Source organism: Antennarius striatus, chromosome 22 (genome assembly GCF_040054535.1).
Source record: "Antennarius striatus isolate MH-2024 chromosome 22, ASM4005453v1, whole genome shotgun sequence".
Classification (NCBI taxonomy): domain Eukaryota; kingdom Metazoa; phylum Chordata; class Actinopteri; order Lophiiformes; family Antennariidae; genus Antennarius; species Antennarius striatus.
In genome coordinates, this window is record NC_090797.1 from 13,672,501 (window position 1) to 13,692,491 (window position 19,991).

At 42.5% G+C, this 19,991-nt stretch overlaps 1 protein-coding gene and 1 long non-coding RNA gene across 2 annotated transcripts; both read left to right on the forward strand.

Moving 5' to 3' along the window:
• The first annotated feature begins 2,043 nt into the window (after nucleotides 1–2,043).
• On the forward strand, nucleotides 2,044–4,574 carry LOC137589593 (lymphoid enhancer-binding factor 1-like). Its single transcript, XM_068307445.1, has 7 exons — nucleotides 2,044–2,581; nucleotides 2,705–2,782; nucleotides 2,928–2,995; nucleotides 3,083–3,175; nucleotides 3,434–3,584; nucleotides 3,999–4,106; nucleotides 4,245–4,574. The coding sequence occupies exons 1-7, from the start codon at nucleotides 2,231–2,233 to the stop codon at nucleotides 4,311–4,313; spliced, it is 918 nt and encodes a 305-aa protein (XP_068163546.1). The 5' UTR covers nucleotides 2,044–2,230; the 3' UTR covers nucleotides 4,314–4,574.
• A 12,963-nt stretch (nucleotides 4,575–17,537) lies between these two features.
• Nucleotides 17,538–19,379, forward strand: LOC137589409 (uncharacterized). The gene is made up of 4 exons (XR_011034173.1): nucleotides 17,538–17,565; nucleotides 17,965–18,115; nucleotides 18,993–19,100; nucleotides 19,239–19,379. It is a non-coding gene; the product is annotated as an uncharacterized lncRNA (long non-coding RNA).
• Nucleotides 19,380–19,991: the final 612 nt, after the last annotated feature.

Here is a 19,991-nt window from a genome sequence, read left to right on the forward strand (position 1 = left end):
CTGCGTCGCAGCAGCTTCCGCATTCAGTGGTCACGTGGGCGTCATACGTCACTGGGGCCAAACATAGTTTGACAGCCATAAGAAACAATGCAATTCTAGACGCGATTAACACCAAAAGTATCATGGTTACCGGCGCGGTGAATGGTTTTGACAACAGAACAGCTAAAAGACTCGAAGACAAGGACCTGTCGTTCTTTAGAATACCTTCTGGGAAGGCATCGCGCTAAAAATACTAACGCACTATTCCGTCAATGGGATTGTCCATACTTAACATATTAGCATTGAGCTAACCGCCATTTATTACTGTAGTTGTTATTAATTCCACAGTGAATTTATTTGAAAGTCGCATCTTACTGCTGTTCTGTTGACACAACCGTTCACCGCGCAGGTTATTAATTTCACACAGTCCAATAGTAATAAATGGCGGTTAGCTCAACTTAAAATTAACTTTACTGTCCCTTTAAGTCTGAAATTGCTGTGAATTGACCAGAAGTTGCTTTGTTTATTGTTTATTTTAAAACTATTTGCAGAACAGCCTCAAAATTGAGGTTCAAGTCAGTGTTTTTGATCATAAAAATAAGAGTACTATTTACAGAACAAGTTTTTTATGAACTCAGAACATGAATATTCTTAAGTGTATGAATGAATATTTACACAACAGCCTCAAAATTGACATTTAATGCTTTTGATCACAATAGTATAGGAACTATTTACAGAACAACTTTTTATGAACTCAGAATATGAAGTGCATTAATGAATACAATGCATGCAATAGGAAATTATGAACTACAAAGTATGCATGAACAAAAATTGTCACACTCAACACAACTTTCAAAAAAAATTTTTAAATAACTCACTAGGTTTGGAACTAACTAAGTTTTGGATTATTATTTGACATAAACATTGTATTTATACTTATATTTATGTTACTATTTATTATGTTTATTGTTTATGTTTACATTATAAATAGTGTAAACATAAACACTTTTACACCGATCTTGTTCTACTAATTAAGTTTTTTTGAATTGAATTGAATTATGGTTTACAGTTTACCAAAAATCTGGTATTTCAAAAAATATATATATTTCAAAAGGTCAGTAATAAAAAAGGATTTTCATGACAGAAAAGTTCAAGTTAAGACAACTATCTTCATTTTTGTGCATGATACTTGGTCAGACCTCTCTTTGCTTGAATTTACTGGATCAATGTAGCTAAAGGCCATCAGGCAGAAGAAGAAGAAATATACATTAATCATCCATGCATGTTAGGAAGTTATTTATCCACTCTTTTTATATATTTCACACATGTATGCAGGTATGCAGGCCCTAGCACACACACACAATGAGCAACTTGTTTTGGGGGGGTGCCTTGCACAAGGGCAACACAGCAGTGCTCAGGAGCTGAACTGGCACCTCTCCAAATACCAATTCACACACCAAATTTTTGGTCCACAGGCGAGTCTTGAACATGCCACCCTTTGGTCCCTAACTCAAAGCCTAGTGAACTGATTTACCGCCACCTCTTAAAAACGTTTGAAGTCCCATCGAGGTGAACCTGCACAACAAACATAACTGGCCTACGACAATATATGTTCGAGTACAAAGTGTGTCATTAGTCATCAGTGGCACATTCACAAGGTTGGTTTGAACTAAACATTGTGAGAAACCCATCTCAGTTCAGCCTGTCCTTATTTACGTTGATCACATTCTGTTAATAATTGTAATTAATAAATCAGAATCAGAATAAATCACAAATGTGCTCCTCCACATATCCACCTTTTCTGCATGATACCAATGGTACAACCAGAATATCTACGTGTTCCTTCACATGTAACAGCATCCAGCACAGAAGAATTACAACCTTCTGTTCATCAGAGCTGTTCATTCAGAACAAAAGGCCTTTCTCACACTTTCTTTACTAGTGGCATCTTTTATACGTAAAGTCCAAACACGGTGTAACTATAGGTGTCACATAAATGTAGTGAAATGTACAAAATATCCCTGAATGAGCCAACTTTGGTATTTTTGTGTTTTCCAGGTATTTGGACAAAGTTACCGAAGAGCTTCTAGAGTTTATATCACAGATTGATTTAACTCCTCTGGACAACACACTGAACAACCTGGATGATACACCCTTGCCTCCACCTCCTACGCTCAGCGCTGCTACTGAAAAGGCTAAGAGTGAAGATGGAGAAGGTTCCAGGTGCAGTATATCAGAAGCAGCCAGCAAGATGTTGGAGCAGGGAACAGTGGATGTCACTGAAACACTGAACCTGTTGGATCGTTGGTTTGATGAGAACTTCCCAACAGCAAATTTCAGCGCTCCACCTCCCGTCACTCCACCTCAGAACATGTGTCAGGGTCCTACAGTGGATGACCCAACCGCAGTGACCATCAGTAGCCCTGCTGCCACAGAACCAGAGAACATGCTGGGCCAGTGGCTTGGAGAGGTCTTCTCAGCTGAAGCGGCCGGTAACTACAGTCCTGCTGCTCCTCCACAGCACCTGGAGGGTTACTGGTCTGTCTCCAACACCCCAACAGCACCAATGATTGGAAACATTTGTGCTGCTGCTCCACAAGCAGTGAGTCTGTCTGTCTCTGTGTCCATCCATCCATTTTCTTATTGTGAATGTTCTTTTTCCTAAGTTGAATTGGAATCCTATCCACTTGTGGACCTGTCACATCTTTCTGCTGCGCTTCCACAGCACCTGGAGGACAATTGGTCTGTCCCCAACACCCCAACAGCACCAATGCATGGAAACTTTTCTGCTGCTCTACAAACAGTAAGTCCATCCAATCCTCCATTCATTTTCCCACAGTGAATTTTGTTTTTCTTACTCTAAATTGTAAGGAGAGGTAGTCCTGTCCTCTTGTGGACCTGTGACATCTTTCCAGCTCGTTTAATCACCTGTTCTGTTTGTACATCAGACTCCAGACATCCCAGTGGGGAGGATCCCTGAGAGCTCGCAGTACTCCATGGAATTTGTTGGAATGCTGTATGTGACACTCACCTAAATAATTGTGATAATTAAAAGTCTCACACTTTGTTTCTATGATCTAATGTGTTTATTTTCTCTGTGAAGGAATGGGCTACCAGTGTACAGATACCCACAGGTTTTAACTAACTCTGTTGTTGCTGCTCCTCCAAAGAACTACTCCATATACCAGTCAAAAAAGTAAGTTTGTTCTGGACACTTTCATGCTGAAGAAACTTTTCTCTAGTGTTAATGCAGACTCATGTTCGTTCCTTTGATTTCTATTCATGCATGCATCTCTGCATGAAACATGATTCTAATCACTTATGAATATTAATGTCCAGTACAGCACAGACAAGGTTGACTTTGACGCATACTGTGTCGTTCAGTTTCTCCCTACGCTTCTGTGTAGCTCTGAGCTACACAGAAGCGTAACCCAAGCTCTGCCATGTGTTTAAGGTGTCATACTAGGAATCAGCATCGCAACCATCCCTATGTCAAGAAGCCACCAAATGCATTCATGTTGTTCTTGAAAGAGCAAAGGCCATATGTCCACCCTGACATCCAGCGCCAAGGGAGTGGTGTTGTGAATAAAATTCTGGGACAGAAGGTAACAAACTTTTAGTTCTGGACATTTGAGACACTCAAACTTGCTAAGCCATCTCATTTCTTCAGCATTTTATTGCATTATCTACAACATAAATGCTCCTACTGTAATCTACAGACTTCAAACACATTTGCATATACTTTAAAATGTGTGAACAAATACCAACAGCATGTAGAGTGAGTGTAGATGGAAGGTTCTGTCTGTGTCCATCTGCATTTGAAGCATGAATGATACTTTATTGCATCCTTAGTGTTTGTTCATGTGTTCCTGCTCATGTCAGCATTAGACAGCTTGACAGTGTGTGGTTGTGGTATGACTAACAGTGTTAGGGACAGAGAACACATTCCAGTGGACATCTATCTATATGTGTCTGTCCACAGTGGACATCTATCTATATCTATATGTCTCTGTCCACAGTGGACTTCTCTGCCAAAAGAGGAGCAGGACAAATATTACAGAGAAGCCTGGACAGCAAGAGAGGAACACATGAAACAGCATCCTGACTGGTCAGCAATGCACAATTATGTAAGTACACATACACACACACACACACACACACACACACACACACACACACACACACACACACACACACACACACACACACACACACACGCACACACTTTTTCTGTGCTGACATTTCATGTGTTTCTGTCTGTACAGGGTAGGAAGATGCCCAGAAATCGATGCTGTCGTCCGTCTTTCACCGTTCAGAACCATCCATCAGTCTGAATTGGTGACTCTGTAGCCCGGACTTTTAAATTGAGGGACTCTGGTATAATGATTTGGAAGAAACAGACAAGCTGGATTGCTGTATACTTCTTTTACTTGTGCAGGGAGCGCGAGTGGAAGGCAGGTATAATTAATGAAACAATAACCAATCGCAGTGCAGATCACTAAACAATGTATCAAAATAACAACTAATCAGTTCACTGCTCTAAAGAAATGTTCTAGCAACATTATATCCCTCCTTTAATTTAAAATGAAAATAAACTTACAGTTTTAGGGGTTTTTTGTCCAAAGTCTACGCAGATTCTGAACTGCTGCACATGAACAGAATCAAACCCAAATAGAGTATCTTCACATAAAGGCACAGTCCATTCTTTTCTCATGTGGGCCTTTTTTGGTTTTTATTGAGTACCAGGGTTGGACTGGCATGTCAGTTAACATTAGTGTTTTCCTCTTGGTGATCAGGCTCCTCATCTGATGAATCTGAAAGGTGTAAATGCAGATTATCCCCTCCATCAGATATAGTGTGATCTGAGCCAATTGCAACTGAAGATGGAATTTGTTTGAAGTGAGAGGAGTTTCTTGTCACTTCATGTCCAGATCGGGCAGCTATTATCATTGACCCTTTGACCTTCACGACGGTGTAAGGCTTAGCATGATAAAGCGTTGGTAGCTTGCTTCTGACCAGCTAACAGCAGAGTACAGTGTCTACTGGTTTGAGAACAGTGTACCGTGCTCTATTCCGGCAGTCAGCGTGTTCTTTCATGCATTTCTTGGCACAATGATTTGTGTCATGCAGTTGAGTGTTAGACATGAAATAATGAAGATGGGTAGGTTGATATGTAGTTTCCTTCTGTACAGTAACTCAGAGTCTGTTGAGTGGTTCCGTGAGGGGTCGCACAGTAGTTTCTGACAAAAGTGTCAAGACTTTGTTTCCAAGGGTTGACCTCCGAATGATTGGCAGTAATGGTCTTCTTCAAACTTTTCATAAAGCGCTCTGCCTCGGCATTTGCCTATAAGGTGTTATTCTCCTGTATTTGAAACCGAGGTATTGGCTGAAGTCTTTGAAGGGTTGTCCATTGAACGGAGGTCCGTTATCTGTTTTGACAAGAATTGGAATCCCAAGGGATGAGAAGATCTTGTCGAGTTTGGGAATCAGAGTACAGTAGTGCCTGCTGTGGACTTGACTATTTCTACTTCCGGGAAGGACCAGTGAAATCAACGCATACTTCTTGCCATTGACTTTTAGAGAGTTCAGACATCTTGAGTGGCTCCATGCAATTCTAAGTGATGGCTGCTTAGCATGGAATACGGTGTTGTATTGCTTTTTCCACCATGTCATCTATGCCTGGAAACTTTTTCCTTCAGGAGCTGTTTGGTTTTGACAATGCCTAAATGACCAGCTTGGGCTAGGCTGACAGCTTTGTGGTGGAGAGATGAAGGCAACACAATTCTTGTACCTCTGAGAAGGATGTTCTCATCGGTGTTGACTGTTAGTTTGTGACGCACACGGTACAGGGGTTTCATTTGAAGATGAGAGTCTGTTTTGTCCATTGGTGCATATTGCTAGTTTTCTGTGCTTAAGAAGTGCATTGCCTCTCAAAGGACTGCATCTTTCTTTGTGTCTTTTTGCACTTCTTCGAGTATCATTGCTTTTAGAATAGCATTGTCAATTATGAAGTTGACGTATTCCTCAGCCATTTAAGAGGATCTGTGCGGAGTGTCCCACTCAGTAGGGTGTCTCGACATGTAGTCAACAGGGTTATCCGCTCCAGCTTTGTACTTGACTGTGAAACTGTAGGGTTGTAGTCTGAGTCGCCAGTGTTCAAGTCGAGCTGAGGGTTTGGCTTTTGGGCTGTTAAATATGAGTTCCAGCTCCTTTTGGTCTGTGATAACTTAGAGGTGATACCCATACAGATATAGGTGGAAGTGTTCACAGGCAATCTCTGGAGCTTCTCTATCTGTGAGTATGGCTGCTCCACAGCTCTCTCAGTGAGTAGTGCTGTTCCACAGCTTTGATTTCAGCTTTTTCATTGCTTTTCTAGCAATGGCAGGCATTTTTCCGGGTGAATTCTCTCAGGGGTTGGGAGATCGAGGCATAGTCTGCATTTTCACAGCCTACAGCCCACCTACATTCCGCTGGTGAAACGGCTGCCAGCAACAACACGGCAGGTCAGGAGGTGATCCCTGGAAGCTGAGGAAACGCTTAGGGACTGCTTCCAGACCACCGACTGGGATGTTATTGTGGGCTCACATGGGGAGGACATTGAGGGGGCAGCTCAGTGTTTTACAGATTACATGAACTTCATTGTGGACACCGTAGCTCCTGTCAGGAGAGTCAGGTGTTACCTCAACAAGAAACCATGGGTAACCACCGAAGTCAAGGCTGTCCTGAACAGGAAGAAGCGGGCGTTCAGGTGCAGGAATGAGGAGGAGATGAGGAAGGCCCAGCAGGAAGTGAGACCCTGCCTGAGGGAGGCCAAGGAGGCGTACGGGAGGAAGCTGGAGAAGCAGCTGGGGTGCAACCAGGTGCAGGAGGTCTGGAATGGGATGAGAACCATCACCGGACACGGGAAAGGGCGCGGCACTGTGGAGGGGAATAGTGAACAAGCGAATGAACTTTCAATCGGTTCAGCTCCCCAACCACTCCCAGCTCCTCGTCCCAGGCCTCTCCCAGCCCTCCAGACCACTCCAGTGTATGTCTTGTGGTATGTCCTGTGGTGTCAGTATTTCTTTCTATCCTGGTGTTTATCCAGTATTTATTCATTATGTAATACCAGAGCAATGGATATGTGCAATTTCCTCCGGGAAATGCTAGATACTATATATACTATATATCTATCTATCTATCTATCTAGTCATGAACTGTATGTTGTCATACCCAGCAGACTGCGAACCTCGGACATGTTTAGGGGTGGAGGAAGGTTCTTGATGGCTTCTGCTGATCCTTAGGCTCTTCTAAGGATCTTTGGGTCCAACTCCAGTGTTTCAGATCAAGCTTGGAGAACATCATAGCTCCATTCAGGTCATGGATGGGGTCGTCACCTGTGGCATAATATGTCTTTCACGCTGTATTGCTGTATTTAGGAGGCGCATTTTGACACATATGTGAACTTTGTCAGGATTTTTCGTTCTTGGAGCGACCACTATCGAGGATACCCATGGTGTTGGTCCGCTAACTCGCTCAATGATGCCTTGTTCTCCCAGCTTGTATAGCTCTTGTTCCACTTTTCTCCATATATGGAACGGGATCCTTCAGTGTGGCTGTACTGTAAATACGGCTGCACTGACTGATCAACATGCAGCTTCACTTGAAAGTCTTTGAGCTTCCCTATGCCCTGAAATATGCTCTGGATACTCACAGATGATCTGGCTGGCTGATTGAACATTGGTTTTCTGTTTTCTGTTACATTTGGCATGAAAGATGACCCAGGAGCCTGACTCTCCCATCATCACTATTATGTTTACAGTGAATCTTCTTCTCTTCCTTTCAGCTTTTCCCTTCTGGGGTTGTGAATCAGTTGCCTCGATAAACATGAAATTTACAGACACAAATAAATTCAATTAACTTACCTTGCTGCCACTCTCGACTGGACCTAAACTCCTTTACTCTCCCGTTTGTTTCTAATGTATTTATCACTCGTTTCTCCCCCCGTACACCTTGCCGTTTCTGCACTAATTACCTCATTTTTACCTTGTGATGCTACGCGCACTCTGCGACCTTCCAAAATAAACGTCCTTTTCCACAGGAAATGGCAACATCAGAAAATAACAGGGCCTTTCAAAACAAAACTCTTAAATGCTTTAAACAGTAAATTGGGTTTATTTACAGAATCCTTTCGTCCCCAAACCAGACTCCCTCCAGGTCCTGGCTGCACCTAAAAGTTCTTTCCATAAAGATTATGAGTAGAACCGGTGATACAGGGCAGCCCTGCCAAAGTCCAACATGCACCTGGAATAGGTCTGATTTACTGCCAGCAATGCAAATCAAGCTCCGGCTTCGAACATACAGGGACCAGACAGACCTCAGCCAAGGGCTCCCATACTCCCGAAGCATCGCCACAAGATGCAACGATACCAATCGAATGCCTTTTCCATATCATTCATTCATTTATCTTCAGAACCACTTCATCCGCTGTCGCGGGTCATGAGGAGATGGCCAACCATTGAATGAACTTTAAAAGTATGTACATCAGGGTAGGAAGAAAGGAGGATGAAGCCATGCACCCATCATGAGAGGCCCAGGACACTACAGGCAGCCGGGGTAGGGCCTTCTACTCCCTTGCGTCAGGAGATTTCAATTGAATCTTTTTGTGATGTTGTGACTGTAGACAATGATGTCCCCAAGGTCTTTGCTGCGTTACCATGATAAACAATATGGTTGAACTATTTGCCACTACAATCTTTCACTGACAGGGAAGCTTTACCCGTCTTGATTTCACAAACATTTTGTGTCTCTGGGATAACCAGTTTGATAACCAGTCTTGTGATTAAAATGGCTACATTTTGGCTCAATTTTGTTAAACTAAAAAACAAATAAACACATTTTAGTCTAAAGAAATGTGATTGATGTGACCCGTAGTAGTACTTCAAACTTTGCCAGAAAACTTGAGCTGTCTAAAGTTGTGGACACAGCCCCAAAACTAACTCTCCTTTCGCTCCTTTGGCGAAACTATATGTAAGAGATGCCAATAGATGATTGGCATCTCTTACATCAGAAACCAATGCCATATCGTTGATGCATCTTGGTTCGACCAAGGTGAAATTACAGTACAAGTCATCAGGATGGCCGGGCTGTCTAAGGCGCTGCGTTCAGGTTGCACAATTGAGTGAACCTTACAAGTATGTACAACAGGCTAGGAAGAGAGGAGAATGAACCCATGCACCCATCATGAGAGGCCAAGGAGACCACGGGTAGCCGGAGTAGGTTCTCCACCTGATAACTTGCGTCGCCAGATTTCAATTGATTCCTTTTGTGATGTTATGATTGTAGACGATGATGTCCTCAAGGTATTTGCCGCGTTATCATGATACACAAAATGGTTGAACTATTTGCAGTATTTCACTGAGACGACCTCTAGCTGCCTTGATTTCACAAACTTTCTTTGTCCTTAGAATTTTCTTTAGATAACCAGTCTTGTGATGAAAACATTTTTAATTAATCTTTGACATGCCTCGCCAAATGTTTTTTCATTTGCATGTCATTCACAAGTTTCTCAATATTCTTTATTCCTGGCAGCTCAAAACTCAGCATCCTTCTACCAATATATTCACTATCTCTCCTCTGGACATGTCCAAACCATCTCAGTCTGGCCTCTTTGACTTTATCTCCAAAACCTCTAACATGTGCTGTCCCTCTGATGTACTCATTCCTGATCCTATCCATCCTGGTCACTCCCAGAGAGAACCTCAGCATCTTCATCTCTGCTACCTCCAGCTCTGTCTCCTGTCTTTTCCTCACTGACACTGTCTCTAGACCAAACAACATCGCTGGTCTCACCACAGTTTTGTACACCTTTCCTTTCATTTTAGCTGAAACTCTTCTATCACACATCACACCTGACACTTTCCTCCACCCGTTCCATCCTGCCTGGACACGCTTCTTCACCTCTTTTCCACACTCTCCATTGCTCTGGACTGTTGAGCCTAAGTACTTCAAATCCTCCACCTTCTTGATCTCTTCTCCCTGTAACCTCACTCTTCCACTTGGGTCCCTCTCATTCACACACATGTACTCTGTCTTACTGTGGCTAACCTTCATTCCTCTCCTTTCCAGGACAAACCTCCACCTCTCTAGCTTCTCCTCCACCTGTTCCCTGCTCTCACTCCAGATCACAATGTCATCTGCAAACACCATAGTCCATGGAGATTCCTGTCTAACCTCGTCTGTCAGCCGGTCCATCACCATAGCAACAAGAAGGGGCTCAGAGCTGATCCCTGATGCAGTCCCACCTCCACCTTGAACTCCTTGGTCATACCTACAGCACACCTTATCATTGTCTTACAGTCCTCATACATGTCCTGCACCGCTCTAACATACTTCTCTGCCACTCCAGACTTCCTCATACAATACCACAGTTCCTCTCTGGGCACCCTGTCATAAGCTTTCTCCAGTTCTATAAAAACACAATGCAGCTCCTTCTGGTCTTCTCTGTACTTCTCTATCAACATCTTCAAAGCAAATGCTGCATCTGTAGTACTCTTTTTTGGCAAGAAACCATACTGCTGCTCACAAATGCTCACTTCTGCCCTTTGTCTAGCTTCAACTACTCTTTCCCAAAGCTTCATTGTATGGCTCATCAGCTTTATTCCTTTGTAGTTGCCACAGCTCTGCACATCTTCTTGAAAATGGGCACCAGCAATTTCGAGCCCTGCTATGTAACAAACAGGCCTATTTAACAAACTGTAACAGTTATTAAATGGTAACAAATATGCTACTCCACCACAAAGAATCAAAATAATATAGGCCTAAGTTCAACATCATGTTTTCTCTTTCGAGTACGAGTCTCATTGTGTTCTTTACCCCCTTCTCCTGATGAAGTGTCCGGGTGAGTTTTCTGTGTTCTGTGCTCCTCATTTCAAGTTTCCCCTGTCTCGTCATCATCACTCTCTTTTTCCTGCTCGATTTCTTCAGCCTGGTAGACTGCACAGCTCTCCGTTGTGGCCAATGTATCCTGTCCTCTTTCATTCCTCCCAGATTTAATACCGGACAGACTGCCCGTTTTCAACCAGTTATGCATTTCGGCATATTATTGTTGTTGCTATCACAACAAGCTAGCACGTAGCTAGGAGAAAGCCAAGTGCATTTTGGGTATTTTTTTTTTATTTAAAATTTTCCCAAAACGTTTTTTAATTGAAAATTACAAATGATTTCCGTGAATGAATTTAAATATTTAAACTGTTAATCCTCCATTAAAAAGTGTTTAAATTATTTATTTAATTATTTATGTATGTCAAGGTGCTCAGCTGCCATTGTACTCACGCACCCCCTAGCGGCAGCTCGCGCACCACAGGGGGTGCGCGCACCACACTTTGGGAATCCTGGATTAGGGCATTTGCATGGAAAACGCATCTCTAATTTCAAAATTTTCTCAAGAAATTTCTTCAGCGTGTCCTAGGTCTTCCTCGAGGTCTCCTCCCATTTGGACATGCCCGGGACACCTCCCCAGGGAGACCTAGGAGGCATCCAGAACAGATGCCTGAGTCACCTCAGCTGATTTTCAAGAGAACCTCAGCATCTTCTTTGCACCTAAATTGCACCTAAATAAAATAAATTAATAGACTCATTTACCTCTGTCATTTTATCATGACTGCAACAGACTACATTTAAACTTAAGCATTGACTTATATGCATGACTTGAAATCTGTACTTTGACTGCCATAAAGCACAGCAAAGCGTTTCTTGTCCGTCATCATAGTGAATTGTCAAATCGGGGCTCCATTTTTAGTGGTGTCGCAGCTGTTAAACTGCGGGTCACCTTGCCCTAGGTTAACAAAACTAACCCTGGACAGCCTTTGTGAAATCGGAATCCCTGGTTTTCCAACTTCAGGGTAAGTCAACCCAGAACCACAGGGATTACCGTATTTATTCGAGTATAACGCGCAAAATTTTCTACCTAAAAAAGAACTCAAAGTTTGAGTGCGCGTTATAAACGAGGACTGGGGTGACACGCTTAGATGTGTTAGCATACAGTATTATTTGCGCAATGACTTATTGGTCGCAGATATCGCTGACCACAATCGCAAAACATTGAATGCAGCCACATCTCTCGACCCACAAAACGTCCATGGTCGATTTTTAGTAACAGTATCCAAATCATTTGCGTGGGCGATCTAAAATAAATACCGGTAATTCATGATGGCTCATGCGCATCACTCCTGCAGAGGCGAGGCGCATCTAAGGAAATGGTATTCAATAATCAAATGCCTCATCAGCAGACCTTGTCGGATGGTGTCATTTCCGAGAATTCTTATTATCCGCTGTGACGTATGATATTTGATTATTGATTAGCATTTTATTAGCTACGCCTTGTCTCTTCATTTCCTTTCCTCGCCTCGGCCACACTGAAACGTGAGTTACCGGTAAGCATTGCTGGTGTATCTGATGATGAATCGGACTTTGAAGGATTTTAAATACCGGTAAATATTGTTAATTTTATTTCGGTATTGTGTTCATAGTTTACGTTGTCAATAAATGATTTTTATCATGGACGCACGTGTTTAACAATGCTTGGCACTTACAATGCTTTGTCTGAGCCGAAAAAAAGTGAAACAAAATTTTATACCGATTTTTAATCGAAAATTAGAGATGCGCGTTATACACGTGTGCACATTATACTCGAATAAATACGGTATCTCAGGGTTTGTTAACCCTGCCTTTTTGAAACAGGCCTAACGTCGATATTTGTTGGCAGGAAGAGGAAGAAAATATCTCGTCATACCTGTGGTGTCCGACGGACCAGTGACGGCATGACTGACTGAAGACCTGGCAGTGGAGGGACTCAGGCTACGTCCACACGCATTTGGATCTTTTTGAAAACGCAACTTTTTTTCCTCGCATAGAAAATTTTTTTCATCCACAGGACAGCGTTTTTGAAAAAATCCGTCCACTAGTAACTGCGTAAGTGCTGTGATCAACACGTTTGTAAGCAGAAGAACTCTGTAACAACTCCGGGAATGACAGGAGAGAGGACTGGGATGTGGGGAAATTCACACCATTCCTCCATGAGGACGACCTCCAGCAGACCTGACGCAGACCTGGTGTCGGGGTCTTAGGCGAGGAATGAATGGATGAATAAATACATAAACTTTATGACTCAAAGAAAGAAAGAGACAAACAAATATTCACTGTCAAGGATGTTTATCAACGCTTCTTCGACGTGGAGCTGTTACACTTCAGAAAATAGACGGTTTTAACTCCGTCCATTCTGTTTGTATGTGGAGAGACGGGTTACACACACTAACGTCACAGCGGTTTTTGTCGCAGGGAGAGTCACCCACGGGGCCTCAGACTCATCCTCCATCTTTCAGGACTCCCACCAGTCGTCCTCTTGAAGGTCATCGGTAGAAGAGCCCAAACAAAGATTTTTGTTTAGCTACATGTCATGTATGTAATTTCCATTATGTCCGAGTCACTTCTACACACCTAGTGTAACATCAGCATCACAATCTTGTTCCGGTCAACTAAATCTGATTAACAAGAACACCATACTGTAATGATACTGGTAACTCATAGACATGTTAACAGTGATTCTGTATGCATATATTTCTTTTATGTGTGTGTTCATTTTAAGTGTCTACTTTAAGTATTAAATTGAATTTAGATGTACCTATCAGAATGAATGAAGTATGCAGCCCTGACGCAACTCCAACTTTATCCTTGTTGAACATTGGGCCCATTTTACAAAGCCCGTTTAGTGGAAAACCTGGGTGAGTTTACCCTGAAATCAGAGAAAACCAGGGTTTTCAGTTTCACAAAGGGAGGTAACTTAACCCAGAGTTACAGCAGTAACCCTGACCAGTTTCATGAAGCGAGGTAAACTGAACCTCTGGGTTTGTTACCGCAGTAACAGACTGAAGCTGAATTTGAAATGATATTCTCTTTATGACATTGTGCTGCAACCTCAGAATTGGATTATTAACTTTAATATTTATTTTAGGATTTCCCAATGTCATTGGCTGCATAGAAGGTACTCACATTCCCATCAAGGTACATGTCGATTGAATACTACAGTATTTCAACATTTTAAAGACTGCATCATAGATAAACTAACATCTGTCTAGATCATGTGTGAGGCTGCAGACTACATTTTCTGATGTGGAGGTCTGGGTCTGTTCCCGACTCTCAGATGTATGGTCTTATCTGAGCAACAGACTGTAATGTGGTCAGTAACCTAAAGATTTTCACAATAATTCACTTGTCTTCATTGTGTAATCCAGTCCAATGAATCTACTATACATTACAGGAGAGAGCCTACGTCACCTCAGGATGATTCCTGCTACCCAGGACGGCAGAGCAGTGACAGACACCATCTGCCAGAATCAGAGACTAAGTCACCATCACCACCATCACAGCGGGCAATAAAAACATACAATACACATATGCTTTGGTCGTCTTTACTTCTTACCAATACAAAGTTAGTTTTCGTATCCTTTCGATAGTTAGCGTTTTAATAGTCAACATGATTCACATGTGACCATCACCCTAACTTGTGCTGTGCTCCAGTATTTCCATGTCCAGATCTGCCCTCCTCATCTGGAGATTATGATAAACCATTTATGTTTTCTGTATTTTTTTAATAAGTAAATTCTATGAATTTCTTTAGCAGATAGATGGGGATACACGAGGAGACAGGGTTAGATGGAGGCAACTGATTCGCTGTGGCGACCCCTGAAGGGAAAAGCCGAAAGAAAAAGAATAGACTAGACTTTCTTTCTTCTCAAAATGTCCTCAAAGCTCAGTGTAATGTCGACCCAGAACCGCAGGTTTACCTCAGGGTTTGGTAAGCCCGCTTTCGTGAAACTGGCCCGTTCACTTCCATTCATAGCGCCACCTGCTGGCTTCATGAAAAATACGTGTCAGATTGACAGAAGAATCTTCCATCTCCTGTCAGTTGCAATGAGTCACACACAATTGATGGTGATTGGCTGATTCAGTTTCACCTGGTTTATGATTGGTGGACTCCACTTGACTCCACCCACTTTGACTGTATTAACATAACACCTGAAGTGATTTCAGTCAGTCAGTCATTCCACATCAGTGAGGCCAAGACATCTGTCTGCGAACGAACTGCAGGATATCAGAGCATCAAACTGGGAAAACTGATTAACTGAAACCTGATATTCATTTTGTTTTGAACAACACATTTGAATCACATCAACAAATAAACAGCAAAATAAAAGACAGTTAAAATTGTCAACTGACATGCAGCCAGTAAAGTAAGTCACAAGTCTTGTACTACTAATGTAAAATTAGTATATCAAATTAATATTCCTTCAAATTTACAGTTAAATGTTCATATATTTTATATTTATCGCACAAATTGAAAGATTTTCATGATTTTTGTCTTAATTTTGAGTATTATGGTTCACAGTTCATGTGATAGAAGAGTTTCAGCTAAAATGAAAGGAAAGGTGTACAAAACTGTGGTGAGACCAGCGATGTTGTTTGGTCTAGAGACAGTGTCACTGAAGAAAAGACAGGAGAAAGAGCTGGAGGTAGCAGAGATGAAGATGCTGAGGTTCTCTCTGGTAGTGACCAGGATGGATAGGATCAGGAATGAGTACATCAGAGGGACAGCACATGTTAGAGGTTCTGGAGATAAAGTCAGAGAGGCCAGACTGAGATGGTTTGGACATGTCCAGAGGAGAGACAGTGAATATATTGGTAGAAGGATGCTGAGTTTTGAACTGCCAGGCAGGAGGCCTAGAGGAAGACCAAAGAGGAGGTTTATGGATGTAATGAGGGAAGACATGAAGGTAGTTGGTGTGAGAGAAGTGGATTCAAAGGACAGGGCTAGATGGAGGACACTGATTCGCTGTGGCGACCCCTGAAGGGAAAAGCCGAAAGGAAAAGAAGAAGAAGAAGATGGTTTACATTTCATGAACATCAAAATCTGGCATTTCAAAAAATTTTAATACAATAATCCTTCGCGTATTTGTGCTTCAAGATGCCGGGCTTCATTACATTGCAGATTTTTAGTAGTTGGTCACGTGATGCCGTATGCGCAATGCTACTGGCTGACATCATGACTCACGGAACGCAGTGCACTCCTTTGTATGCTTGTAGGCATTCAGAGGAGAGGATGATGGTGGGCAGCTCCTACCTGGTTTGCCCCCAATGAATTGGGGGATGATGCATTGCCCAAAGGCAACTCAGCAGTGCTAAGGGGTGAACTGGCACCTCCAGTTCTATCAGTGAACTACCAGTTCACATAGCAAATTTTTGGTCCACAATCAGGTCTTGAACAGGCCCCCCTCCGGTCCTCAGCCTAAGACCTACTGGAATGAGCTATTACATATATTGTCTACGATAATATATGTTCAAATACATAGTGCTTCATTAGTCGTTAGTAGCACATTCACAAAGTTGGTTTGAACGAAACATTGTGAGAGACCCATATTAGTTCAGCCTGTCCTAATTTAGTTTAAACACATTCTGTTAATGATTGTAATTAATAAATAAAATCATAAATGTGCCCCTCCTCCCCAAATTCACCTTTTCTGCATGAGATCAATGCTACAACAACATCTGAGTGTTCCTTCATATTTAACAGCATCCAATGCAGAAGGATTACAACCTTCTGTTCACCTAAGCTGTTCATTCAGAACAAAAGACCTTTCTCACTCCTTCTTATCCAGTGACATCTTTTATTAGTAAAGTCCCAACATGATTTAACTACAGGTGTCACATAAATGTAGTGAAATGTAAAAAATATCCCTGAATGAATCAACTTTGGTATCTTTGTGTTTTGCAGATATTTGGACAAAGTGACTGAAAAGCTTCTGGAGTTTATCTCACAGGTCGACTGCAGAGAGTTAACTCCTCTGGACAACACACTGAACAACCTGGATGGTACACCCTTGCCTCCACCTCCTATGCTCAACGCTGCTCCTGGAACAGCTAAGAGTGAGGATGGAGAAGGTTCCAGGTGCAGAATATCAGAAGCAGCCAGCAAGATGTTGGAGCAGGGAACACTGGATGTCACTGAAATACTGAACCTGTTGGATCGGTGGTTTGATGAGAACTTCCCAACAGCAGATTTCAGTGCTCCACCTCCTGCCACTCCACCTCAGAACATGTGTCAGGGTTCTAGAGTGGATGACTCAACAGCAGTGACCATCAGTATCCCTGCTGTCAAGGAACCAGAGAACATACTCCTGGTAGCTGGTAGATACACTCCTGTTGCTCCTCCACAGCACCTAGAGGGTTACTGGTCCGTCTCAAACACCCCCACAGCACCAAAGTTTGGAGACTTTTGTGCTGCTCCTCCAGAAAAAGTAAGTCTGTCCATCGGTCCGTCTGTTTGTTCATTCATTCCTCCATCCATTTTCTTGTAGTGAATTTTGCTTTTCCTAAGTGTAAATTGTCATCCTGTCCTCTTGTGGACCTGTGACATTTTTGCAGCTCATCTAATCACCTGTTCTGTTTGTACATCAGACTCCAGACATCCCAGTGGGGAGGATCCCTGAGAGCTCGCAGTACTCCATGGAATTTGTTGGAATGCTGTACGTGACACTCACGTGAATGATTGTGGTAATTGAAAGTCTTGCACTTAGTTTCTATGATCTAATGTGTGTCTTTTCCCTGTGAAGGAACGGACTACCAGTGTACAGATACCCACAGGTCTTGACTAACCCTGTTGTTGCTGCTCCTCCAATGAACCACTCCATATACCAGTCGAAAAAGTAAGTTTGTTCTGGACCTTATCATCCTGAAGAAACTTTTCTCCAGGTTCAATTCGGACTCATGTTCGTTCCTTCATTTCATGTGTGTTCTGTTCATGCAAACATCTCTGCATGAATCATGATTATAATCAGTAATGGATATTAATGTCCAGTAAAGCATTGGCAAGGTTAACTCTTACACATGCTTTGTGTCGTTGGGCTTCTCTCCACGCTTCTGTGTTAACCCAAGCTCTACCATGTGTTTAAGGTGTCATACAAGGAATCAGCATCGCAACCATCCCTATGTCAAGAAGCCACCAAATGCCTTCATGTTGTTCTTGAAGGAGCAAAGGCCATATGTCCACCCTGACATCCAGCGCCAAGGGAGTGGTGTTGTCAATAAAGTTCTGGGACAGAAGGTAACAGACCTATAGTACTGGAAATGTAAGACACTCAAACCTGCGATGCCATCTCATTTCTTCAGCATTTGTTGCATGAGCTACATCACAAATGCTGCTACTGTTATCTAGAGACTCCAAACACATTTGCATATACTTTAAAATGTATTAACAAATACCAACAACATTCAGAGTGAATGCAGGTGTATAAAACTGTGGTGAGACCAGCGATGTTGTTTGGTCTAGAGACAGTGTCACTGAAGAAAAGACAGGAGACAGAGCTGGAGGTAGCAGAGATGAAGATGCTGAGGTTGTCTCTGGGAGTGACCAGGAAGGATAGGATCAGGAATGAGTACATCAGAGGGACAGCACATGTTAGAGGTTCTGGAGATAAAGTCAGAGAGGCCAGACTGAGATGGTTTGGACATGTCCAGAGGAGAGATAGTGAATATATTGGTAGAAGGATGCTGAGTTTTGAACCGCCAGGCAGGAGGCCTAGAGGAAGACCAAAGAGGAGGTTTATGGATGTAGTGAAAGAGGACATGAAGGTAGTTGGTGTGAGAGAAGAGGATGAGAAGACAGGGTTAGATGGAGGAAACTGATTCGCTGTGGCGACCCCTGAAGGGAAAAGCCGAAAGGAAAAGAAGGAAAGAAGACGCAGAGTGAATGTAGGCTGAAGACTGTCTGTGTCCATCTGTATTTTTAAGCATGAATGATCCTTTATTGTGAGGGTAGCATCATTAGTGTTTGTTCATGTGTTCCTGCTCATGTCAGCTTGACAGTGTGTTGTGTGATAACTAACAGTTTTAGGGACAGAGACCACATTCCGGTGGACATCTATCTATATGTGTCTGTCCACAGTGGACGTCTATCTATATCTTTATGTCTCTGTCCACAGTGGACGTCTCTGCCAAAGGAGGAGCAGGACAAATATTACAGAGAAGCCTGGACAGCAAGAGAGGAACACATTAAACAGCATCCTGACTGGTCAGCAACGCACAACTATGTAAGTACACACACACACACACACACACACACACACACACACACACACACACACACACACACACACACACACACACACACACACACACAGTTTGTCTGTAATGATCTGATGAAATTCCATGTGTGTGTTTCTGTGCAGGGCAGGAAGATTCCCAGAAATCGATGCTGTCGTCCTTCAGAACCATCCATCAGTCTGAACTGGTGACTCCGTGGACTCAGACGTTTAAATTGAGGAACTTTGGGATGAGAGACGACCCAGTAGCTTCACTCTCCCACCATCAGTATTATGTTCACAGTATTATGAATTGAACAGCTGTCCAGCACAATATCACTTTGTAATTTTTGTTTTTTATACTGTATGTCTATGTAAATATATGCAAATGTATTTTTTTCAGATTTATTAAGCGAGTCTTTTACTTCCAATAAATCTATTTTTTCATGTGTTAAATATAACCAAACTTTGCACTTTGCATGTGTCCAGTCAAATTCAAACATGCGTCAAATGTCCTCAGCTGGTATTCAGTGCCAACACAAACTAGTAGTTCTACAATTCGTCTGCCTTGAGATCTTCTAGTTGCCTTCCACACGGCAGACCATAACATTCTCATCTCTGGCCTGGAGACCAGTGTGGGGATGAAAGGTCCAGCCCTAGAGGGGTTCAGGTCTGACCTGTCAGGGACAAGTTTCACTGGAAGCCTTCATCCATTGCCTCGCCCCCTACTGGAGTCCCTCATTGTTCTATCCTGGGACATCCTTTTTACACTTCGTCATCTCCCATTTGGATTGGTTTTTTAAAAAAAAGCATGGCATGAATTTCCACTTTTATTCAGATGACTCAGAATCTTATACATAAAGAAATATCCCAGATCTCAAACGATTTGCTTCAGTGTCT